The sequence below is a fragment of the Amborella trichopoda genome, chromosome 12 (genome assembly GCF_054954075.1).
Source record: "Amborella trichopoda isolate Santa Cruz 75 chromosome 12, AtrichopodaSantaCruz75HAP2 v2.0, whole genome shotgun sequence".
Classification (NCBI taxonomy): Eukaryota; Viridiplantae; Streptophyta; class Magnoliopsida; order Amborellales; family Amborellaceae; genus Amborella; species Amborella trichopoda.
Genome location: NC_142347.1, coordinates 40,832,385 through 40,857,940, shown reverse-complemented (window position 1 = coordinate 40,857,940; position 25,556 = coordinate 40,832,385). Strand labels below are relative to the sequence as shown.

The window sequence follows — 25,556 nt, the reverse complement described above, 5'->3', positions numbered from 1 at the left end:
AAACCCATTATTAAAAGATCGCAATATAGAATTTATTTATTTTGTTTAAATCATTATTATTCTAAGCTATCAACTTTGAACAAACCAGGTTATTTTTTTCATTTGGCTTGGGCCAATCAAGTGGGGGCTAAATTACCAAAATTCCACTATTTGTTCAAGGTTTTTAATCTTGATTAGGGGCAAGTTGGTTGTTTTCTTTCTTGAATGTTTTTTAAAGTGGTTCATGAGGGAAATGAAAAGTAGCATTACACTAAAAAAAAACTTAAAAGTAACTCCTAATATTGAATAGAATGATTTGTGGCCTTTAATGACTTTATAAGATAAGAAAAGATATACGATGAGACCATTTATTTTTTGTACAAATTGGTCACAATTGATCTTGACCAATGGATATAATATTAGATGGTTTCATTTATTCTATTGACCGAGCTAAAACTTCAAAATAAAATTTTTCGTACTTTATGACACACCAAAGCTATCAAATTTCAGATAAGATAGTTTTACGTAATTGTAACCTCCTTGTACTTCTCATTGTATACAAACCCATAAGATAGTTTGGAATAATAGGAAGATCTATCAAAATTCTCCTGAACGATTGGCTCTGTAACATATTACCCATTTATTGTGATTTAATTTGAAAACCCCCATCAAAATACAGATAATTATGAATTGAAATGCTTAAAAATGAGTAAAATATTAAATAGCTAACAAGTTATGTGTATTTTGATAAATATTCTATTGATTATTTCTATAAGAGAAACTCGTCCAATCCCATGAGATAAAATGATTAATATTTTACCTATTTCTTTTGATTTATTTTTTATTTTTTAAAAAACCCACTTCTTTTGATTTAATTTCTTTAAACTCATTTCTTTTATTGTTTCGTACATAACTCATTTTTTTATTTAATTTCAAAAAATCCATCTAAACATAATGAGTTGGAATAGTTGAAAATGAAAAATATTAAATAATTGATACTTGATGTTTATTTTGATAAGGGAAAATTTATATATAGCCGAGACTCTAAACAATCAAATTAGAGGCTACCTCAAAAAATTCACTTGAAAATGTTGTTTTGATGGTCAAATATCTTCAAATTGATCATCTCGACATCAAGATGCATATTCATGAAAAAGAAATAGATTTCGAGTTTTTGGAAATATTATATTTTATAATGTATTTTTGGACCGTCAATTTTCAAGATTTCATAGATCTACTCAATCTACACTATTTTTGAAGTTTTGAACTTTATAAATAAATATGAAAATATATTTTAAGGCTATCACAAAAATTTTCAATATTCAAACCACATTTCTAAACACTATTTGAAGGTAGGCTGTAATTTGATTGTTTAGAGCCTAGGCTCTATACAAAGAGCATCCTTTGGACAAATATCCAAAATTACGATGGGCATTTCGGTCCTTTAAAAATTCAGGTCTAGTGAGAGAAATGCGCCAGCCAAGCTGCAGCCGTAGCCGTTGGTTAACATGAACACCGTTGGGTTGGAATTTTGTGTGGCATTTTCAAAATCAGTCGGAAAATAAACCGTTGAATCGACAGCTACAAAAATGGACTTTTCCCCCCTCTTTCCCTCTGTTGAGTGGTCTCTCTCTCTCTCAGCCATGCCAAAAAGCTCATAAAGAAGAGTGAGAAAGTGGAATTATTTCCTCCCCCGCTGTGTCCGCAAGCCACCATCATTGCCCTCTCCCTCTGCTCTCCTTTTTTTTGGGTCTCTCTCTCATTCTCCTTCACCATGTTTCCTGTTTCCGTGTAACTGCTCTGCCCTCTAGAGAGAGAAAGAGACCCATTTAAAGTTCAAGAAAGAGACCCATTTCCCCTCCTCTACCAGAGACACAGAGGGAGAGAGGAGAGGGAAAGAGACATGGCATTTGCAGGAACAACACAGAAATGTCACGCCTGCGAGAAGACGGTCTATTTGGTGGATAAGCTCACCGCCGATAACCGGTCCTTCCACAAGGCCTGCTTCAGATGCCATCATTGCAAAGGCACTCTAAAGGTTTCTTCTCTCTCTCTTCTCTTTCTTCTCTCTCTAAATGTTTCTTTTCTATCTTCTCTGTCTAGAAGTCTTTCTCTTGCTTTTTCTTCATTTGTATTGCAATTCATTTTGTGGGTTCTCTGTTTTGCTTTTGATTCTTGTTTCTTCTATGAAGATCTTGGCTCTCTCTCCCTCTACCTTCTATTTTTGTCCAAATTTTATTAGATTATGACATTTCTGTTTTATTTCCGTTGATTGTGATATTGGGTTTTTCTTGTTTGGCTTTGTTATGGACTTCACATCATCATCAACTTCTCCAGGTTTTTCTTCTTCTTTTTATTTTATGTAATATCTGAAATAATGCTGAAATTTAGTCCTCAAGATAATGGGTAATTGAGAATGTTTAGCTTCATTTCTTCTATTCATGGAATCAGGTTTTGTGTTATTTTTAAAAGATTGCTCAGATCTTAAAGGAGATAATTTACCTAGTTTCTGAATCCAAAAAAATTGAGCTAATCTTTGGCAAGGAAGGGGATAGTAAGATTGAGCTAATCTTTGGCAAGCAAGGAAGGAGATAGTAAAATTATTATTAAAAGAAAGAATAATAATAATAATAAAATAGAGTTTTCAGAGCTTCTTTTTTCCCTGGTGAACTTTTTCTATTTTCATAGAAAAGAATGGTGGTTATGAAATTCATGAATGCTTTTTCATATGTTGTTGTTATGATGATCAAGTGGTTATTGCTGTGGATCTGTTAACAATGTATTCAACGATAGCTACATTTTTTGTATCCTTTTCCTCTTTAAATTCCAAGCAGGGATCAATTACGATCCGATCATGGATACACTGTTAAGTCATAGATCAAGACCAAATTACCTTAATAATCTATGCTGTATTCAGGTATATTTCTCTGTTTTGAGCTGTGGAAAATAAGTATTTGCAATTCTAACAGATCAACTGGGCTTCCAAGATTAATGTCCGAAATGATTGATTTCGCCCCTTCTCATTAAATTTCCGTAAACACCCATACCAAGTGAAAGAAAGAAACCCAATTTACAAGAGAATCATTTATGAGGCCTGTTTTCTAGCTTTCCAAAGATCTTTTACATAATTAGTGCTTTTCCGAAAAGTTGAATTTGCAAGAACCATCCATCTTGCATTCTCTTTTTTCCTTATTTCTTTTCTTATTCTTCTTTTCCTTCTTTTCCTTCTTTTCCTTCTTGTTTTTTTCCGTCTTGTTCTTTTCTTATTCATACCTTTATCTTTGTAATATGCAGCTCAGCAACTATTGTTCCTTTGAGGGGGTCCTTTATTGTAGGCCTCACTATGACCAACTTTTTAAGAGGACTGGCAGCCTGGACAAAAGTTTTGAAGGTATGGGTTATACTTCAGCTTGAAGCTCCTTTTTTTTTCTTTTTTTTTTTTAACAATACTTCAGCTTGAAGCTCCTTTTCAGAGACTTAATGTTATTTCTTGAACTTCTTTCAGGGACCCCTAAAATCGCCAAACCAGAGAAGCCTATTGACAGTGAGGTACTACCTATGTCCTCATGAGTTACACTTCACAAATAAATAGCATTCTCATAATCATATCACTTTAATTCTATTGATTGGATTAATTCCTTTCTTGTGATTTTCTTCTAAGAAAATCTCATAATGGGTTCATTTATAACAGGGTCAGGGCGCCAGAGTTTCTGGTTTATTCGCTGGGACAAGGGACAAATGTGTAGGGTGCAAGAAAACTGTGTACCCAATTGAGAAGGTAATCTTCATGAAAGCAATCCTTAATTAGACATGTCCACAATGCCTATAAAAACATTTATTCCTGGAGATATTTTTGCATGTCCCAATGGGCTTCTATGGATAAGCATGTTCTCATGAATGAATGTATGCATTTTTTCTTGAGCAGTTTAGTAGTAGGATTCACAGAAACAACTTTTTATTTGGTATTTAAAAATAGTCACATATATTTCATATTTAAATCCCACCTTTTGAGAGTATAAAGTATATTTTAATTTTATCTTTTTTTCTATACATCAAAGTAAGCTTAAACTTTATATGTTCATACTTCTCATGATCATACACTTATAAAAAAAATATTAAATAATAATAAAAATACCCCTATAGCTGAAGGTATTTTACTAATTTTATTTATTTAAAATTATTTTTTAAAATTTTTGAAAAGGTGTGTGTTGGAGATAAGTATATGGAAATATCAATTTTGAGCTCAATCTCATTGTATAGAAAAAAAAAATACAAAATTAAAAATACACTAATGCTTTCAAACAGTGGGATTTGAGTGTAAAATATGATACATATGGGACTATGTATTCCTAAAATAAAACAGGATTTTTTTGCAAGTTTCCCTTTAATAAATGTGATCAATGTCCTTTGATAATTGTTTATCTTTCAGCATTTTAAAAAGTAAGAACAATTAAATTTATTCCTTTATCAATTATATATTTTATGAAGCACGGGCATGCATATAGATGTATTTATGCATATATGATAGGTATGTATGTAAGCATGTATATGTTTATATATGTTCACATGCGTATGCATTGGAAGAAGTACATTGCACATGTATCTGTATGTGCATGCATCAAGAGGTCGGCAACTTTTTATGCAGGTTGCAGTGGACGGCAGCGCATATCACAAGAGTTGCTTCAAATGTTGCCATGGTGGATGTGTGATTAGCCCATCCAATTACATTGCGCATGAGGGGAGGCTCTATTGCAAGCACCATCATTCCCAACTCTTCAAGGAGAAAGGGAATTACAGCCAGCTAGACAAGAGTGGCAATGAGAAGGGGGTGACTGAGGACACAATTAAGGTAGCATCAGAGTGATCAATGGATTGAAATGGTTGCTGATTTTCAGCTGCAATGTCAGTATTCTTCTCTTCTATTCCCTTATAATTCGAATATAAATATCATAGCATGGAGTATTGGAGATATGAAGTGAGAGAATAAACTATGGCATTATATGCCGACTTTTTGGCATGGATATCAGGTTTGTAATTTTGTACCGGTTCATGAAAGGAATGTGTTTTTATTTGCATAGAGATGATTAGGTCATGTTTGAGGTTGGTTTGTTTCATTCCCTGTTTAAGGGCAAGAATGAGAGGAGAGAGAGACAGAGTTATGAAGCTATGATTGTTTACTTGTGCATCGAGTTGGATATTGGATTTCCTGTTTATAGTTTTATAGTTTTTCATATTTCCTCCTTCAAATATATTTATGAGGAATGGATCAGAAACTCCACCTAAATTAACCTTACCCAAGATTATCAAAACATGAAGCCCTTTTCTGTTTTCTTTCAAAAAAAAAACACTGGTTATCAAAGCATGGAGCTTGCTTATACATATCAATCCATGTTAATCTGCTAGTCGGTTCATGCAGTTATCCTGACATGAAGGCGCTGTTATCCCGACATGAAGGCACTTGTGGATACAAACAATGAGTCGCACATGCACAACGAAAAAAGGGAAAAAGTTAAAAAAGTATGTTTAATCTGTAACTTCAATGTGCTAAATCATTGACAGCAAATAATGCATTGATTGAAATGTTGGGCAAATGATCAAAATGCCCTCTTGGCATTTCAAAACTTTCTCAAATGTTTAACCATAATAGCTCCCAAATTACAGATGGTTGCATAGCAGTCTTTGGGTCAAGGTGAAGAGATTTTATATTTGACAATTAAATTCAGTGAAATCTCCAGATCCATCAGTTATGAGATTCTACACAACTACCACAAGAAGCTTATTCTTTTGAATTGTTGGATGAAGTATTGGTACAAAAGTAGATCAAATTTTAAATAGCCCATCAAATGATACATCAAAATGGGTTTTAAAATTTATCCAAATAACTAGTTTGAATCTCAGGTGTATTTTGGTAAATTTCCCAAATCGAAATAAAAAATATTGAATATATTAAACTTTGCTGATTTTCCCTTCTTGCCCATGCATACATTGAACAAGTCAGTTCCTAAAAAAAAAAAACAAATCCCTATTCAGAGTAAGGTATGTTATGTTGGGCTATAGCTTTGACATTAAGCTATTGACAGAGGGAGGAATCCATTTGAAAGAGGAGAATAATATTGCATTTCTTGTTGCATACCAGTATCGCAGCTAAAACCATGAAACTCCAATTATGAATATATGTCATATAACAGATTAGAAGACAGAATCCCTCTTTCTCGTATACGTGCAAAGACAATTTTTTTTTCTAATTAGTTATAAGGTAATGAATGTAATGTTTTTTGAAATTATATAACTCGAGCACAAAGTCAAATATTGACTCATTGATCGGGTGGTTAGTACGAATCAACGAGTTGGAACAACTTGGTACATATATATTTGGAACGAAAAGGAAATGGTCAAAATTTTAACAAGTTTCAAATCGAAAAAGCAAAGTTACTCTTTTGATATTACAGGGAATCAATCATTCGTATGATTTTTTGACATAAAAAACTACCAAAATACATGTTGCTACTATTTTGGAATGATTAACAATCACCAAAGTAATGTTTGAACCTAATAATTCAAAGCTATGGTATCTCATAACTAAGGAAATGCTATTTTCAATTTCCAATCCCAATATTTATGAATTTTATGCCAAATTTTGTTGTGGCCCAAAATAACCCCGCTCAGTACTTGAAGTGTTAGACCCGGTGGGGAGAGAAAACCTATGGTGGGGAAAGAACGAAGTTTCTTTGTTTTTATTTATTTATTATGAAAAAACCTCTTAAATGGAAAAAAGAGACTTTAACGTAAAATACGTAAAGATTAAAAATATTATTGAATTAAAAAAAAAATAGATACATAGGCTCCTTCACTGGAATTGCTCATAGCATGTTTTCTTCTTTCTTCTTTTTTCTCTTTTTTTTTTTTTGGAATATTAACTTGTTCATAGCATACACCCACTACAGCATATTTTTACAGACCCGCTTAAAAAGATTTTCAAGTGATTTAAAAATTGGTGACCCGATCCGGAATCGGGAATCACCATGATCGTCCTAGATCCGGTAAAAAACCGGGATTTGGTTGATTCAAGATAGTAAACTTGCTGATTTTTTCGCGGAACGGCCGATTTCGATGATTCTTCATTGAGTCCGACCGATTCTTCAATGGTTCCAACTGATTCTTCACCGGGTCAAGCGAAAAAATAAAAAAAGAAGAAAAAGGAAAGAACAATGCTTTCTTACATTATTATTTTAAAAAAATTGAGACAAAATTACCAATGCCGCCTATTCTTCCGATCCGATCCACCGATTCCCCCCATCCGATACGGTATGGGTGTGATCGATTCAAATCACTGATCTATTTTTTTTTTAATTCCGAGATTTTCAATGAGATTTAGTTCGTTTCTACATAGAAAAGAGGAGTGAGGAATGCATATATATATATATATATATATATATATATATATATATATATATATATATATATATATATATATATATATATATATATATATATATATAGGGAGAGAGAATCCGCCATAACACTAGGCACCCACTTAGGCAGTGCCTCACTGCATTGCTACCTAAATCAGCACCTTGGGGCTTTCTTCTGCCCTAGATGCTGATGTACCTAAGGCCGTTACCTGCCTAGGTGAGTTCCTAGGCACTCAGGCTGCCAACTTTTGGAACAATGGATTTTACTCCTACTTTCTCAGGCATAATACTCGAGGATTTTCCGAATCTTAAATTTTGGTGTCCAGCGGTCACTGTATCGGTATTTCCTAATAACAAATTTCAATCGTTTTTGGTAGTTCTGATTCAACAGATCTAAGGGGCGTATTCATCTTTGGACATGGTTTTTATGAGCACCCTATGTAATTTTTGTTTTTTTCATATTCATACATCTCTATGTATAATCTTTTTTTTTTTTATATTCATATATGTTGATGTCGGATGATCAATTAGAGGGTTTTTCAACATTAAAACAATCTTTTTGAATGGAATTTTGAGGTGCATCCTTAATTCTGCATTTTAAGATTGGGACCTTATATAAACTTTTTCCTTTTAAGAATATCTAATTTATTTACTATAGAATGTATTGTCATTTGTTATGTAAAAATAAATAACTTTTAAAATATAAAAATGACATTTTTGGAAGAAAAATGGTTGAACATAGATTTTGTTGCAATGTGGGACTACCACTTTTTCACATCCATCCGGGACTAGCCAAGGGAACGCAAACATAAAATTGCGTCCCCTGACGCACTAAGGACTTGTCCTTCCTCTTTCGCTTAGGCTCTAGGTGCACATTCAACTTTTATTGAGGTTAATCTCTAGACTCTCACTCAAGATTGAAAAAATGGTGTTAGTTTACCAATGGAATTTGGATCTTGCTCAACATGGCATCAGTTTTAGCATTTATATTTCGAGCTCAAATTGAAGTGCTCAAACAGTTCAATTGAACACAATTTGTACCCCTTTCCCTCCAGTAGTCAGGATCATTAAAGGGGCAATTGAGAAAATGAAATAAAAAATGGCAAATAGGAATATATATGGTTCAAAATCGCAATCGTCGAATCTTACTCGCAGAGAATGATCATGCACACTGGGAAAGCCAAAATCACTCACCATAGGCGTACAAAGACAATTATCGCATTAAAATTGAAGGATGAACCATAGTCCAACACCTTCATTCAATTGCTCTTTGTTATCACTAGTAATCATTCTTTCCATAAACACAATGCATCATAAATCTTAGGAAACAATTTCTGTAGGAAAAAGAAGAGTTTAATTAATCTGTCGATTCCGCCCCCCCCCCCCCCCCCCCCACCCACCCCCTTCTCTCTCTCTCTCTCTCTCTAGGTGGGTGCATGTAAAAGAAAGGAGAGTTATCCAGGACTGCCCTCAGCACTGTCTACATTGAACCCAAAGACTACACAGAAATATAGTGGTCAAAGGCGAATACCCTCGTTTATAAATTACAACAAATCTCCTTCTGCTCTTTGAGATCCAAGAGTCACAAGTTCTTGAAATGTTGATGTCAAAGAAGCCTTCATTTTGCTCTATCAGTTTATCAGTACAATCTCTCTCCAGCTTGGATTTCTGAGTTCATACCATTGTTTTGTCCTTCAGGGTTGAAACTTTTATCTTGTGTCAACATATGACATTAGACTTATAACTTGCAGAAGGGTTGAGGGGGCCCAAAAACACATTGCCCCAGTTTGTTAATCTTTGGGTTCCTCTGGCTCATTCCCATCTTTATTGGTCATATTTAGTTGTCTCCCTTTAATGGACTGGAAATCCACTGCAGAGGTGTATCCTCAGCTACTTATTGCAGTATTTCACAAGGAAAAAAAAAAAAGGATTTCAGCAGGGTTTCACTCTAGTCATTGAAGAGCACCATGAGAGAAAAGCAAAAGACTTGGATTGTGTGTTGACAGTGAAATGAGATGAAATTTGCAGATTAAGAGTACCCAAGCAGCACCCTTTTAGGGGGTGTTCCGAAACAACATTGACAGTCTCGCCCCTGAGAATATCCACTAAATTAGGGGTAGAAGGTCTTTGTGAAAAGCTGGGAGATGCAATTTCTTTGAGGCTGATAGCGAGTCCAGTTGATGTGTGATAGATTATTCAAAGGCAACTCATGAGACCACTAAAGGAAGACGACCAACTAATAAAATAAGGTGGGCAGCATTGCAAGCGTGTTCAGTAAAACGATATAGATGTCATAAATGAGATGGTTGAAGCAGTAATATCAGCTCACCATAATCTTAATATTGCCAACATGAAGCCAAGGTACTCAAGAGATGCAGAAGGTAAAGAAGTTTCACTCTCGGGGGGAACTTCCCACTCGGATGACGCAGCCGTGTACTTGTCTCAGCTTCTATGCAACTGGGGCAACAACTCGGTGTACGCATTCCATGCCAGAATCAACAAAATTTCTTACATAAAGATGATAAAGCACCCCTTTCTGTTTCCTTTTTTTCACTTTTTGATTTCATAAGAGGATTAAAAATATAAGAAAACAAGTTCTAATTTAAATAGATCCATCCTCAAGCCTCAAATCCCTACAAATGTACTTAAATGTTCTGAGCATTTCATTACATAAATTAGCTTCCATGGTATGTCACTTTTCACTTAACAAAAAATTTAGCAACCACTCTGCTTTAATAGATCCATTAGATAGGAATATATTTTCAAGGTATATGTCAATAAATTACTGTGAATAGTTAGAGGGAATACAGATGACACCCCAATATATTATATAATTAAATGACACGTACTTTCAATTTCTTGCCAAAATCTCATTGAAGAAGATAGACTTATCACCAAAAATACAAACACCACCACCCTGGAAGAGAACAAATTAAACATATTCACACGAGTAAGTAGCATGATGCCTATGAAGAAAATATCCATTAGGATGCCTACAAAATGATAAAGAGTAATGGTTTTGGTCTAAATCAGATGTACCAAGAGAAGAGAAGGGCAACCAATAAAGAGCTATCATAAAAGGGAATTTATCAGCAAGGGAAAAAAGACCCATAGTAGGTCCAAAATGTTTTCATCCCAAAAGAAAATAACGATGCGATCATAAAGATAAAGCTAGCACAACATATAGATAAGCCCAAAGCATTGCACTAAAAATCAACCACCTAACATGAATAACTTACATTGCACATACGACCAGTGATTGAGATGGATAATAGCCAGGAGACCATGACCGTACATGGCGAAGCAATGTGCTTCAACTCTTGAGTTGAAATGCCGTATTACTTCTGCTAGTGCTAAATAAGAAAACATAAAAATGAAGCAGCTATAATGCACAAGTCGAACCTAATATTATTATGTACAGAGATTCCATTTCTCGAGGAGAATGACCTGGGTTAGCTTCCTTCTTCCACCATATCCAGAAGGAGACCATCAAAAGCAAGATGCTTCAATTGTGTGATGTAATTATCTCGCAAAAAACCAAATCCCATTGTTCCATTAGCATACAACCAAACTCTTCCTTCAAAATCTCGAGGATGGGCAACACGATCAATGAGATCAGGCATGACCAGCGCGTAACTTGAATTGATATAAAGGATGCGAGAGACTACCTCATTCTCAGCAAAGGAAGGTGAATGCCCATGAGATTGGTGGGCACAGGTCTGGCCATGAACACGTTCAATATATATACCCTCTTCTTCCTGAGAGAGAGGTGACTCCAGAAATGTAGAATTTGAGGTCCAGAAAACTGGGGAACAGTAAGGTTGCACAGTGCTCCCTACCCTTCTACAAGCTATGCCTCCAATGTCATCATATGTCACAAGATAAAAGTTCAGTCCTGCACAATCAGATGTTCCCTAGAAGAAGAAGCAACAAAAGAAGTAATCAGAAACTAGACCAGGAAAAAGAACTCTGTGGACAACAACACCAAAAGAGATTGCAGGCTCTCGAATGCAAGTGACCAGAACGTTTTTTCAAGTGAACAGAACTTAGAAAGCACACTTCTTCCGAATTTCATCAACAAATATTATAAACAAAACTAACTCCAATACTCAATGGAAAGAGGATATCAGGTACTAGATCACTAGTTTACTTCTCTTTTCATTTTACAATATTCTTTTCTTTCTTTTTTCATGGTATGGAAAGAATTAGTTTAAGACAAAATACCACCATCAAACAACTAAAGGAGATTTTCAATAAAAATACCAAGGAGGTTATCACAGCAACAAACATCAGATGGTAATAACTAATATTCAATCCACCTGAATTTAAGCTCATTTCCCATAGAATAACAAATTTGGGTTTCTAAAAAACTCAATTAAGGATTGACTTAAAAGTGAAGCAAGAAATCTACATGAATTTAACCCCATTGCCAAGAAATAAGAAATTGGCTCTCATAATTTAGCATGAAATGACATAAAACAGCAAATGCAATATCAAGAAAGAAAAATTAAAAATCTCACCTTCCATAATCCTTGTAGAGGACGATCACGGGTAGGATAACAATCAACTATCTTTACGAAATGCTCAGCTTCCGATTTCCTTTGTCCCCTTCCAAATGACCTTTCCTTCTCCCTCCTCCTCTGCCTTCTCGAAGCCCGGTCCCCAACAGGGCTAGTCCTGTTAGCAAAATACTGATAAATCTCAGACTGCAAGTTATCAGGCAAGCTCCCCGATAGATCAGCAGTATCTTCATCACGCAAATTATTCCCACTAATATCATAAGAACTCATGCTTCGACAAACTCGCTTTTCTTCGCTTGGAGACCAACTGTGCCTAATAGACATGGCAGACGAAAAGGGAGTATAATTCTCTCTCCTCTCAATCACAATGTGATTGTTACCCACAAAGTTAACATTTATCATGGATAACCCAAGAACCTCTTCGATGGCTTCTGGGTCCAAGTTCTTATTAGAATTCAGAAAGGACTGAGCTTTTTCTCTCTTAAAACTCCCATCTTCAGAAAACCCTAATTCCTGTTCAGGCTTGCAGGCATCTTGTACATGGCCATACTCTGGATCGAAAAAATTCAAAGGTGAGGCATCATGAGAAAGACCCAACCAGAGAAAGGGGACCTTTCGAACCTCGTAAGAGCAACACCCGAGAGATGAAACCCTAGAACCAGTGAGACAAAACGCACCCCAATCGAACATAACCAGAGGGCCGTTTTCTTGGCCAATTATCCTCCAAAACCCAATAAGGTTCTCCCATTTCTCTAGGGTTTTGTAGAGAAGTTTATAGCTAATCTGGCCATCGCCCCATTTCTCAATTTGGGTTTTTGATCCCCATCTCCTATGGCAAATCGCTCGCCACGTTATGGCTTCATCAGAGCACAGAGTAGAGAAGCGTTTACAGGCACAGGAGAAAGAGAAGATATCGGCAGGTGAGAGAATTGAGAGAATACATGCCTGTACGTCAGATGGGAAAGCGCAAAAGTCTAGGCTTGATGGTTTTGGATCGTTTTGTCGAGAGCTGGATGCATTTCTGAACGTTTCTTCCATCTTCTGGGAACCTCCTCTCTCTCTTCAAGGGGTTCTCTTTTTCCTCTCTTTCTCTCTTGTGTAAGCTGGGAATGAGCTCGGAATCTCTCCCTCTTAGTAAAGGATGGCAGGGATCTCTCTCCTCTCTCTTCTCTCTCTTCCTCTCTCTTCTCTCTCTTTCTCTGTAATTTTTGGCGAATATTTCCTGGAATCCCCGTGGATGCCAGTGAGCACGTGTATGAGGAGATACCGTGTCCAAACCCATATCTAAAACGTCCGCGGCTGTGACCCTAAAATGTAAACCGTAAATCGACTAAATTGAAACTTTCAAAAAAAAAATCCAAACTGTGTGACATACTCAAGCTATCAAATTTTCCATCGGACGGTTGTGAATAATTGTGACCCCTTTATACCAAATAATAAATGGCTTCATTGTGTAAAATACCTATTTTTTAACTCATGGATCTCACATCCGATAATTAAGAGTAATTATAGGCTCTTTAAACAAAAATAAGTAGCCTTTTATTATACAATCCCCCTCCAAAAATCTTGTCGCATAATCCCCTTTCAATAGTTCATGGAAATATATTCAAATATATCATTTTTTTTATATAAGTCACACTCATTAACAACCATTAGATGTGAAATAAGGATGTTGAAGGTGTGTGATTGATGGGACAAGAATTTCAAACTAAAATTTTTCAAATTGTGATACACTTGAAGCTATCGAATTTCACATCAAGGTGATTGTAACCTCTTTACACAAAAATAAATGTAGCATGTAATATTTGTTGTTTGGTGCTTCACTCTTTCTTTGTTTTACTTCAAAATTGTTTTATTTGGTGCTTTAGTTCCAAATTGTACAAAATGGAAATCTAGGTCTCTTCTTGTTCTAAAATTTTAAAGCAAATAATATAAAATGAACTATCATAATATAGAGTAACAGAAAAACAATTCTAGGCAAAAAAAAAAAAAAATCAAGTAAAATAAACTCGAGTGAGTAATAACCTACTTGATATGACTTGGGGACAAAGAAAACTGAAAATTGAAATTTCCATTCAATTTTTTTGGCTCCTGCATATCAAAATACAACTGTCCCAAACATTTTTATCTCCATGTTCTCGCTCTACTTCACCCTTTCTATTACACATGTTTAGAGCTTAACTTGTCAGACCTTATGAAATTAAAGTAGCTCTGGGGATGATGGTGCTCGAAAGGAGGAAGAAGATGGTGAAAGTGGGATTCCTTTTATAGATTTTGACGTGAAGTTTCTTGCTGATTCTTTTAAAAATGCTACAAAAGTTGTGGTGGGATCTTTTTCTCCTCTCTTAGATGATGTGTTTCGTTTGGGAGAGTGGGCTAATAGGGCTCGGGCTCGGGGATTATCTTACATTCCTCAGGTGAAAACGTTGGGGGCTTCTCAGGTAGCTTTTGCCCGAACTCTGAGGGTGGTCCGTCAGAGAATGTTCAGAGTACGTAAGAGAACTCTTCAACTCCACTCCGAACTTCTGGCATCCAAGTGTAAATGTTGCACATGCCGCAATGAAAGAGACTTGGATTCGTCTGTGGGGCATACTTCTTCATGTTTGGAATCTTGGAGTGATCCAAAAGCTAGCCAATTGTTGCGGAATCTTTTCTAAACAGGACTGGGATCTCTTTCTAAACAGGACTGGGATCTCTTAAAGAGCGTTTAAATGAGGTTTGTCAAACTTGGTTTTTCTTAACAGATTTTATCCGGTTCATAAAAAGTTAAGATTCAGGATGATTTTGTCATCAAAGTGACCTTTGAGGGTCAAGTAGCCAGTCCCCACGAAGGATCTTAAAGCTGCTTTGAAACCTGAAATAACAATTGAGTCTGTGATCGAGTTGCCTCATGAGGGGTGGACATTGGTGCAATCAAAAAGTTCTAAGAAGAAGAGGATAAAGAACCATGATGGGGTTGGAGTAGTACAGAATTTCTGTAACATCAATGGTGAAAATGCTCAAGCATAACCATTCCAATCAAAGGCAAGTCAAATTCGAATTTAAGAAGGTTAGTACCCTCTAACTTGCCGTGCAAAATTCAAAAATCAAAAAAAGATTTGGGTAGAGAAAAATAAGACGACTTGGGGATATGGATGGATTAAATTTGTCATATTTGGGATTTAGTTGAAAATCGTATTGTTGCTAAGGAGATCATCGAAGATGAAAATAAGGTCAGTTGTGGGGTTTCCGCAAATATCTTGGGGGTGGATTGTAGATTTGGAAAGTACGTTAAACGGGATGTTTTCGTGGTAGAGAAGATAGGCTCTTTGCCGTATATAGTTAGAAGCAGGAATTTCAGTCATTGTTGGTATTTGTGAGCAAGCTTACTTTGCTTTATTTGTTCATATCAGCAGTTTTCACAATGTTCCCTGCAAGATCGTTGTCTTTCAGGGTTGCAGCTAAGAAGAAGAACAGGCTAGATCGGCCCTCATCCAGATGTGGTGCACCTCAATGAAGATGAGGAGCAGGTTCTGCTGGATGATCAGATCCCTGGTCATGAGATAGCCTTAGAAGTGGTGATGAGGAGCTGATGGTTGAAATAGGTGGAATTGATATTCCCCACGAACTGGCTCTCTGTCTTGGTCACGTAGCTGAAGACCAGGTACCTGAGGTTCCCTTTCCTGTGCCCGAGCCAGTAGATGGTGGAGGAATGCCTTTCGATGAAGAAGAGGTCGGCAACCCAGGTGATGGTATGGGGGATTTGGGGCTTGTGCAGCCACCTTTAATTGGTGACTGGAATGCTATGCACAAACATGATTTGGAAGACAGAGTGGCTGAATGTGGGTGGTAGATTTTAGAGGATATGGGGGCTAACTTCGATGTCCCCATTGGAGTGGTCTTAAAGCTATTAAAGAAAATCTTTAGAAATAGAAGGCAAGCCAATCTAAGTTGGCAAGCATTTCCAAGCAGAAGGAGATCAATTCAGTGGCCAGCAAAAATGGGAAAGGCAAGGATAAGGTGGCTCCTAAGCCAACTCGGTCATCAGATAGGATGGATGTGAATGTAGGCCCGAGGGTCTTTGCTAGAGCCAACTGCGATGATGATTCAGGCTAGGTATTCGTGATCAGCGATGATGAAATGACAATGATGGACAGCTAATTGCCGACTCGAGGGGAGCCACCAATAATGGCTGCCTGAATATTTGTGGTTAATGAAATTGTCACTTGGAATGTTCGTGGACTAGGAGAGGTTAGGAGAAAGCAAGAACTTCATTTTTTGGTAGCAAAACATAAGCGAGATATTGTGATGCTACAAGAAATGAAGCAACCTAGTCCAACGGTTAGGTCAATAAGGGAAGTGTGGGGTTTAGGTCAGGTCCAGCTTTGTGGGGTAGGTTCTGTAGGAGCATCTGGGGTTTTATGGACTTTTGGGATCCTTCAGTGTTGAAATGCTCGAATGTTATCCAAATGTTTTGAGGTTTAAGGACATTTTTTCTTCTTTTCGTTGCTTTCAAATGTTTATGGACCAAATTTAATGGTTTTGAAGTAAGACTTTTTGGCTGAAATTATGAATGTGTTGAATGATGTTTCTCTAACTATTTGTGTGGGAAGGGATTTTAACTTTATTCATAGGCCAGATGAAATGCGCATATTCAATGACTTTATAATGTCAAGTAGCTTGATTGAATTGCCGACGAATGAAAACTTATATACATGATCCAATAACAACACAAGTAATCTTGGTGTCGGGTGATTGGGAAAGGAAGTTTCCTTTAGTTGGTATTAGATCACTACCTAAATTATCCTCTGATTATATTCCATTATCTATAAACACATCTAATGAGGTTTTGGGACCTAGACCTTTTAGATTTGAAAAATGCTTAGGTTGATGGAAAATGAGGTGAAGGATATCATTAAATGTACTTGGTGTATGCAATTGTTCAAGGGTGATGCGGATATGAAGTGCATAAGAAATGTTAAATGTGAAACAACATTTAATTGATTGGAAGAAGCCTTCAAGATTTGATATTCGGGATAAGATGGATCTTGTCATCTAGGAAATTGAACATCTAGATGATGATATTCAAGTGAATGGGGTAGTCATAGAACAAATTTTGGCACATCTCTCACAAGTATACTGGTGACATAGATCAAGGGTAAAAAGGTTAAAAGATGGTGACTTGAACACAAGATATTTTCATGCAATTGCAAATTCAAGGAGACAAAATGATCTCGGTTATTACTTTTCCAAATAATGGAGAGGATGATGTAGAGGGGTGGGAAAGTAAGTTTGCAAGTCACTTTGAAAAGGCCTTCACAAGTGAAGTTCTCTAGGGTGCCTTTTAAAAGTCTGGAAAACTTTAAGGCAAAGGAACTTAAAAACCCGGTTACTATGGAGGAGGCTCTAGGGTGCCTTTTAAAAGACTGGAAAACTTAAAGGTAAAGGAACTTGAAAACCCGGTTACTATGGAGGAAGCAAAGTTAGCAGTTTTCTTGCTCGTAGGTGATAAAGCACCTGAGCCTCATGGATTTCCAATGGGGTTCTTTTAAAGTTTTTGGGAATTGCTTAAATGGGATGTCTTTACCATGGTGCGAGAATTTTGGGAGCGTAGGGTTATTGATAACAGTATAAACTCAACGTTTATTGTTTTAGTTCCTATAAAGGATGCAATTGTGGATCTCAATTATTTAAGACCCATTAGTCGTCTTAGGAGTTTATATAAAATAGTTGCAAAAGTTCTTACAAATAGGTTAATAGTTGGGCCTCAATCAGCATTCATCAAAGACAAAATCATCACTACTAATGTGATGTGTATTGCTCAAGAATGTTCACATTCAAGAGCTATAAGTAGGAATTCGGGTATCCTTATGAAATTAGACCTAGAGAAGACGTATGATAGGGTAGAATGGAAAATACTTGTTGAGATAATGAGGACTATGGGGTTCGGTAGTAGTTGGATGGGGTAGATTACGGCCTGCCTATTTTCAGCACACTTTTCGATCTTGGTTAATGGATGCCCAAAAGGAATTTTTAAGGCATCAAGGGGTTTGAGACGGGGGGATCCATTATCACCCATTCTATTCACTTTTGTGGCAGAAGGTTTAAGTCCTATGATAAAAAAATGTTGTGGGAAAGGGATGGTTTAATGGCTTTCAAATTGCTGAGAATGGTCCAACCATATCGCACCTTTAATATGTAAATGATACGCTAATATTTTACGGTGCGAAGGTTAACCAGGTACGCTCAATTTCGAATTTTTTAAGATGTTGTAAATTTACTTTGGGCTTAAAAGTTAACTTCTCTAAAACAACTATGGTTGATGTTGGATGTGGGGAATCCTTGGTACAAGAAATGGCAAGAGAGGTTGGTTGTTCTGTAGAATATTTTCCTTTGAAGTACCTTGGTATTGCCATTTCTGATACCAAATTACCTAGGTCCATCTGGGACCCAGTGTTAAAAAGTATTCATGTAAACCTTGACCTATGGAAATCTAAGGTCTTATCACCAGGAGGTAAGGCTACATTGATTAAATCCTCATTAGCTACTATGCTTGTAGTCCTTATGTCTTTATTGCATATGCCTTCACCAGCGATCAAAGAGATAGAAAAGCTAATGAGAAAGTTCCTATAGGTTACTTTGGATGAAGGAAAGAAATATCATTTAGTGAGTTGGAAAAAGTTTATATCCCAAAATATGAAAGGACTTTGGGCATAAGAAATGTTAAATGCGTTAATCAAGCCTTATTAGCTAAATGGTGATGGAGAACCTTAGGAGATGAGAACCAGTTATGAAAGGAAGTTCTTATGACTAAATATGGGGTGGACAACAGTGGTTTTATCAAAAAAGGAAGAGGTGGAAGATTCTAATGTATATATGTAAATAGAGAAATAATGCTGAGAAATACTAGATGGATTGTGGGTAATGGAGCTTCAATTGATTTTTGATTATCAAGGGATGGGAGATGGCTTCTTGAAGAACATGTATAAAGATCGATATGATAGAAGTGGGTTTCAGCATATTAAGGTTAATGAAATCTTTGGTCGAAGTGGAAGTGGAGGAAGTTGGAACTTACCATTTGCATATAATAGATTCCCCAATGTGGTTATTTCACAATTCATGAATTTGATGAAAGGACTACAGGAGGTGTGTGTGTCTAAGGAGGTGAGAGACGAAATGTTATGGGAACTCTCAAATGATGGAGTTTTCTCGGTAAAAACAACATATCAGCTTATATTTAATGATAGAGTTCGATGGTCCCGTCCTGAGCTCAATAAAATTTGGAAATGGAAAATTCCACATAAAATGCAGATGTTTGTTTGGATCTTATCTCAGAACAAAGTGTTAACAATTGATAACTTAAGAATTAGAGGTAAGATGATTGTAGATATCTATATTTTGCATTGTCCAGTGGCCAACCTTTTGTGGCAAAATGGGCTTTTAGCCTTGTGGGAGTTGTGATACCTTTGCCTGTGTCACATAAGGAGATAATTACATGTCTGAGCTACCAAATATGCCAAAAAAATGAACAATTATCTAGAATATTTTTAAGGGCTCGCTGGTTTGGGAAATTTGGATGGAAAGAAAATGTCACACATTTGATGGGATTAGTTATGATATGCCTAGAGTTAAGGAGAGAATAATTCATAATTCTTTTATTCAAATACAAAAAATATGGCATATCAAAAGTAGATGTGATTCAAAATTTACATATTATTGTTTTTCAAAATGCCCTAAATCTACCAATTCAAGGTGCTGTGAAATTGAATTTTGATGAAAGTTCATCTGAAAATTTAAGACCAGCAAGAATTGAAAGGGTAATCACAAACTCAAGGACACAAAATTGTTGTACAATCTCTGGTCCCTGTGGAGAAGCTTCGGCCAACAAGGCAGAGACGATAACATTGCTACAGCGCGTAAAAACCCTTAGAGATAAATATGCTGGTTTAAATTGGGTGGTGGAAAGGGATTCTTTAAATATAATTAATTGGAACAATTGGATTGGAAGGCCACTATAGAATCTGAAAGTTTCATGCAATGAAATATGGGATATTTGTCGAAATCGTAAGATTGTTTTTGAACATGCTTATCTATCGGGAAGCTAATAATAGGGTGATGCTAATGATAGGGCAGATAACTTCGCTGAAAGGGAAATCTATATACAAGATATTTCTTTTACTTTTTATTCATGGTAATTCTCTTGTAAGCAGGTTTAAGCAATAAGATTTTGTACTCTTGTCAAAAATAAAAAATGAAATACCATATATTCGAAATTCAATATATTTTTTTAAAGTGTTCATAAAATTGGGATCAATATTAAAATGAAAAAATTCGGTGCTTCAACCAATTCGGAGAAGACTTTGGACTTTTTTACAAAAATTCATGTATATAAATTATATATTTATATATATAAATAATAAGAAAATTTAAAATAAAAATGTCCAAAAAAAATAAATAAATAAATTTTTATATAGATATTTCTTTGCTTTGGCTGAAAAAGCCGAAGCTTTGACCGAATCAACCCAAAGCAAACCTGAATCTAACCAAAACGGTCTGAAGCAACTCGAACCAACAACACCAAGTTTCGCTTTGTTTCTATCTAGGCCTAAAATTTGAAGGCTTCAGCCGAAGTGAAGCGATTTTGACAACACTCATTGGGATAGCTTTTGGTCTATTAGTAAGAGCAAATAGGAATGATTTCATGCAACGATTTTATAATAATATAATGAAATTACATTTCTAGATACCACGTTTGTTGCACCAAAAATTGCACATACCCTCTTCATCCTGATAGTTATTTTAAAAAAAAAAAAATCAATTTGCATCCTAGATATGGTTAAAATGAATCCTTCCAACAATGAATCTAGATCATCCATTTGATGAATTTCAAGATCTAAGCTTTTTTTAACTCAAAATCATTTTTTCCTTTTTCAATATTGTTCATCGAATAATAACAAATTTATCTAAACGTTTTAAAATGGGAAGAAATCCTTCTAAGGCTTAGATATAATCATCTTAACAAAATGAAGAGCTTATGTTAATTAGGCTAAAAAAATTCTTTTTAGAATGTGCTTTCAAATTTTATTTTATTTTGTGATTGTTCATTGGAATAAAAAAAGTGTATATTTAAAAATTGAGGTCAAACAAATGGCCCTAACATTACATTATATGACTAGACTATTGTTGCATGAAACGTAATGTACATGGTCGCATGTTGACACGGAAATCAGAAAATCGAAAATACATTAAAAAGAAATAAATACAGAAATGAACTAGAGACATTTTCACAACCAGAAGTGCACATTCAAGACACCATAAATTACATCAAAAGCCCTAAAAACAATCATCTGAAATCAGCTTCTTGTTCTGGTAACCTTTTAACTATCTCATCCTTTTGAAGTTGGGTGGCCATTAACAGAAGCTCAACCAGCTCTAAACCAACAGCCGTTATAGAGTCTAATTTCTCGGTTTTGAGGTCTCGTGAGAGCTCAGGTTGGTCCTCAAAAGGCAGTGGATCAGTCTCTGATGACCAGCTCAACGGAAGGGAGCTCCCAAGAGCTGTTTTCAAATGGTTTGCCTCTACAACAATACCATCCAATGTTTCTACGGTACTTTTGGCATGTGTTGTAGTTCTCGCAATGTCTTTGGCCTGCAATTGTATGAATTTTAAGTAATACAATATAATCTTTAGCAAGCCGAAACTACCGAGGTATCCCAAGAACACTAAAGAAGCGCAATGCTACATTCTCCCGAGGGAATCGCATTACCTGCACAAGGGCTAGGCGAAGCCGATGAATAGAAGATGTGAGATGTTCCAGGCTTGCCATGCCCTCTTGAAGGGTTGCATTCTCAATCTTCAATCTGCAACACAGGCCAGAAAAGGAATAGCATCAGAAAATTACATGCTCTCAACAGTCTGCTATCATCTTTTCAAAACCGTCCAAAAACATAAAGAAGCAAATTGGGGGACAATTGAGGAATAACTAAATATCAAACTAAGTCTGGAGATATCAATCCAATCAACTTCTTTATAAATGAAAAAAAAAAAACAAAAGAGTCCCCAAAGACACGTAACAAAAAGAAAGGATAAAGAGGAAACAACCTTGAGTATACACACCTCTTTATAAATTCAATCCAAAAGGAGATGATTTGAATTAAAAAGAATAAGATTTCCAGAGGATATGAACATGGAAATACAGGAAGCATTAAATAAATAAATAAATAAATAAAATAATGCGGATTTTTGGCAATACTAATTGAGACCTATTGTCAGCTAAAGAGACATTGTCAGCTAACATTTTGCAAGCAAAACAGAGAATGGCTTACTTGTTCCATCCTTATCATATCAATGTATGAGAGTGGCATTTTCCATCTACAAAGCAAGTTCACAAGCAAATGAGGTGGTTTGTAAATCCACAGGAAAGTGCTCTTGAGCCAATTCGCCAAGGCTCATGCATACTCGTGAATTTGGAGTGGCATATGAGACCCTCAGAAAGAGCAGTTAACAATGTAACTTGTGTTTCTTTGTTTTTTGTATTGTTTGTTAACCATGTAAATTTCTTTCAGTCAGCATTTAACCATGTCACTATTTTCCAGCAAGCTGTGAAGTTGTACTTTAAATAGCTTTGTAACGCATTTTTACCTTGCGATATCGACAGCATTTTTAGGGGTGCGGGTGCTGCCATCATCATTCTTGAAAACATTAGCTTGATTTCCATGAATATCTACTTCACCCATCCAGCGCTTCAGATATGTTCTCTTAAGCAAGCTCTTTAATCTTCCATCTCTTTCATGAGCAATGATGTTTTTTACACCCGGCCAACCAAAAGGATGATATTGTTTTGTCCCATGGCCGATAGTCCTGTAACATTTGTGATAAAAACACACTAAGTGCATTATATGCTTTTTGATAAACAAACCATATTCAGTCAGACTCGAAATTAAAAAAAAAATTTACATTGTTCAAATATACCAAGTACTGATACCAGTAAAAGTAAACTACAAATCCTAACATCTTTCTCACAATGAGATTTATGAAATGGTTCCGGACAAACTTTGAACCTTGATACCTGACAGTAGATGCTTTTTCAAAGAAGGATAGACGTTGAGAATCAGTTGGTACTTAATAGTGAGCATTCAAAGGCCTACTAGCATTCGAATAATAGGAATGATGCACAGAAAGAAGACATTATTGCACAGAATATTTTTCAAGCATTCTAGGATTCAAGACCTCAAGTTGTTTTTCAGTTGAATGGATACGATAATTGGCCAAAAGTTCTCCTAATCAGGGCATTTTTGTTCAATATATGATCAAAGATATGGGAACTTATGGCCTCACTTAGGATATGGTCCCTGATAGAGCAGAATGGCAGACCACGATTCGTCTAGCCAACCCCAAAGAGTTTGAGAAAAGGCTTTGAAGATGATGATGATGGTATGATCAAATCAAGGTAGAACAGCATAAATGATCCAGTATCAGGTCCACAGTGACAAAATTGTAATCATTGTACAGTTCTTTTTTTTTGTAATATAGCATATTATTGTGAGCTTATACAACAAAAGAGAGACCTCCAAACACATGCCCACAAGGGCAACTCACAAGAGAATGGTTTCACACAGTGCTTGAAAACACAATGACTGCAGCATGGGATCGTCTGAGTCACTTGGAATTAGACCCCTGCCAGTTTTGGAGGGTCCCAAATTGTTAGTCTCAGGACCCAGGTAAAGAACAGGCTTGGTACCCGTAGTGACCCGGCTGATTCTTGGTCGAACTTGGCTGAGTTCCCCACCCTGGTTGAGTCGACCTGAACTCACAGTGTCCAACCTTTTCTTTCTTTTTCTTTCTTTTTTTTTTTTGGTACTTCATTTTGGCCAAAAAACTTGGCATATTCAGCCAATTGGAAATTTTAAGCCCCAAAGTTTCATCTCGAGGATCATATTTTATTCCTCGATCAAATTGATAAATATGATTTGCAAAAGACCGACCAAAGTCGCAAGTTAAAGATATCATGAAAACCAAATTTCAAGTTACAAAAAAGCTTCAGCAAACATCACATCTTGTTGATCCGAAGCATAACCCCAAATAGTTCAAGCGAAAGGCTTAAAAAGGGTAAGGGCTGGGCCCAAAAGGACATGGGTTGAAGTAGTAAAAAAAGATATGTGGACCTATGATCTCACTAAGAGTATGATCACTAATAGAGCAGAATGGCGGACCAAAATTCGTGTAGCCGACCCCAATTAGTTGGGAAAAAAGGCTTTGAAGATGATGAAGTAGGGGAGAGTATATGTTGAGAATGGGAAGACCATTACTAAATTCATATACAACCCCTCATAGATCCTAGCTTCGATAAGGCAGCTCAGAGGGGAGAGAGCTGATTAGGCTACCATCACATGATTAATTCGTTCTCGTCATCAATTCGATATTGAGGTGCAATTAGGGCTTAAAAAGATGGTTGCTTCAGAGCAATTGGTAAATGCCCATTTATTAAGGACCAATGCCACAAGGGAAGTTAAAGAGATAATGGATAGCCAAGCTCTGGGGTAGTTGCAAATAGAACATAGGAGCTACAAATCCTCTACCAGCAATTTTCAAGATGGCAAATTCCAATATAAAGCCCATTATGGGGTTCTTGCATGAAATAATTGATCAAGCAAAGCAGATCCTTGAAGCCATATATATTATCCATCTAAAGTATGTGACACAATCGATGACTGATGAAATAACTCGTTGCACTGACCCATACATGTATTGTGTAAACGGTTTTGACATTTAATTTGGATTTTGTAATTTCAAATATGGTTTGCGATTGATGAGGTTTCATGTAATCAAACATGGGATCTTGTTTTAAATGGATGTGCCATCTAGATTTTTTTCTTAACCCACATATACTTCTATCCCCCAATACAATCAACTCATCACGAGATCAGGGAGGAGGTGAAACAACACACAGATATTTCTGAGAGATGGAAGGAAGCACATTGAAGCTCTTGAGGAGGTAAGAAACCATTTTTTGTGAAGTTTCCCTAGCTTAAGGCATTTATGATTGGGTGATCCAAATTTTAGAATCATGAAACCTCGACTTTTTTCTTAGCTTTCTCCATATATGGATGCACGTGGGAATTCACAACAAACCTTGCTAGGAAATCCCACACTTAGCTGGATCTAGGTGAGTTCTCAAGTTCCCAAGGAACTATTCATTCCTTTATTGTTGTTCTACACCTTTCTTACGAGTACTTCTTCCTTTTTCAGCGTAGTGGTGGGAACTACATGGTAATGGAGTTTGCTACCAACGAAATATTGTGATCAAATGGTCAGCAAAACATGTTACTCTACAGGTGAGAGTGAATCTGGAATAATTTCTAGAGGTTCACACAAGCTGGTCTACATCTACTACAACTTGAACCTCTGAAAGCTGATGCTGAGGAGAGAAATTAAGGACAAAGACCCTTTTAACTTGAATCACATATTCCTAGAGGATCCAACTATGGAGTGGTTGGTGGAAGTGGAGGAGCCACTTCTCAATCATAGGCTACTAGAAGAAGAGTTGGGCCTCATGGAAGAGGAAGACGAGGACGGTGGAACCTAAGAGGCATGAGTTTGGAGGAGGTGCACAAGTTGATGAGCAAGGGTAAGGTGGAGGTGAAGATGGATGACAATGATGAGGCC

The 25,556-nt window shown here is 36.2% G+C and overlaps 3 protein-coding genes and 1 long non-coding RNA gene across 14 annotated transcripts in view; 2 read left to right on the top strand and 2 right to left on the bottom strand.

Moving 5' to 3' along the window:
- The first annotated feature begins 1,477 nt into the window (after positions 1 to 1,477).
- Positions 1,478 to 5,741, top strand: LOC18447000 (LIM domain-containing protein WLIM1). Of its 2 annotated transcripts, XM_088853806.1 has the most exons (6): positions 1,478 to 2,017; positions 3,274 to 3,370; positions 3,485 to 3,528; positions 3,671 to 3,757; positions 4,625 to 4,881; positions 5,396 to 5,741. In XM_088853806.1, exons 1-5 carry the CDS (start codon positions 1,883 to 1,885, stop codon positions 4,841 to 4,843), a joined length of 582 nt encoding a protein of 193 aa, XP_088709932.1. In that variant the 5' UTR covers positions 1,478 to 1,882; the 3' UTR covers positions 4,844 to 4,881; positions 5,396 to 5,741. The 2 variants fall into 2 exon arrangements, with proteins under 2 accessions (XP_088709932.1, XP_006857164.1); XM_006857102.4 differs by lacking the exon at positions 5,396 to 5,741 and having other exon boundaries at positions 4,625 to 5,164.
- A 4,364-nt stretch (positions 5,742 to 10,105) lies between these two features.
- On the bottom strand, positions 10,106 to 13,096 carry LOC18446999 (F-box family protein). Of its 2 annotated transcripts, XR_002283203.2 has the most exons (3): positions 11,912 to 13,096; positions 10,631 to 11,305; positions 10,106 to 10,308 (listed from the first exon to the last, which is right to left on the bottom strand). XR_002283203.2 is itself a non-coding variant. In XM_006857101.4 (2 exons), exons 1-2 carry the CDS (start codon positions 12,947 to 12,949, stop codon positions 10,844 to 10,846), a joined length of 1,500 nt encoding a protein of 499 aa, XP_006857163.1. In that variant the 5' UTR covers positions 12,950 to 13,096; the 3' UTR covers positions 10,576 to 10,843. The 2 variants fall into 2 exon arrangements, 1 of the variants encoding a protein (XP_006857163.1); XM_006857101.4 differs by lacking the exon at positions 10,106 to 10,308 and having other exon boundaries at positions 10,576 to 11,305.
- Positions 13,097 to 14,045: 949 nt separating this feature from the next.
- On the top strand, positions 14,046 to 16,457 carry LOC148779591 (uncharacterized). The gene is made up of 2 exons (XR_016045165.1): positions 14,046 to 14,960; positions 15,344 to 16,457. It is a non-coding gene; the product is annotated as an uncharacterized LOC148779591 (long non-coding RNA).
- Positions 16,458 to 21,116: 4,659 nt separating this feature from the next.
- The window catches only part of MEE13 (myosin heavy chain-like protein), a 34,638-nt gene continuing 30,198 nt past the window's right edge, over positions 21,117 to 25,556 (bottom strand). For all 9 annotated transcript variants that reach the window (XR_016045858.1, XM_088853796.1, XM_088853800.1 and 6 more), the window contains 3 exons: positions 22,533 to 22,751; positions 21,658 to 21,751; positions 21,117 to 21,539 (listed from right to left, as the gene is read on the bottom strand). Coding sequence is in view for 8 of the 9 variants with exons in the window: in XM_088853796.1 (XP_088709922.1) it covers positions 21,234 to 21,539; positions 21,658 to 21,751; positions 22,533 to 22,751 (619 nt within the window). In the remaining variant the exon portion in view is untranslated. The remainder of the gene's footprint in view (positions 21,540 to 21,657; positions 21,752 to 22,532; positions 22,752 to 25,556) is intronic.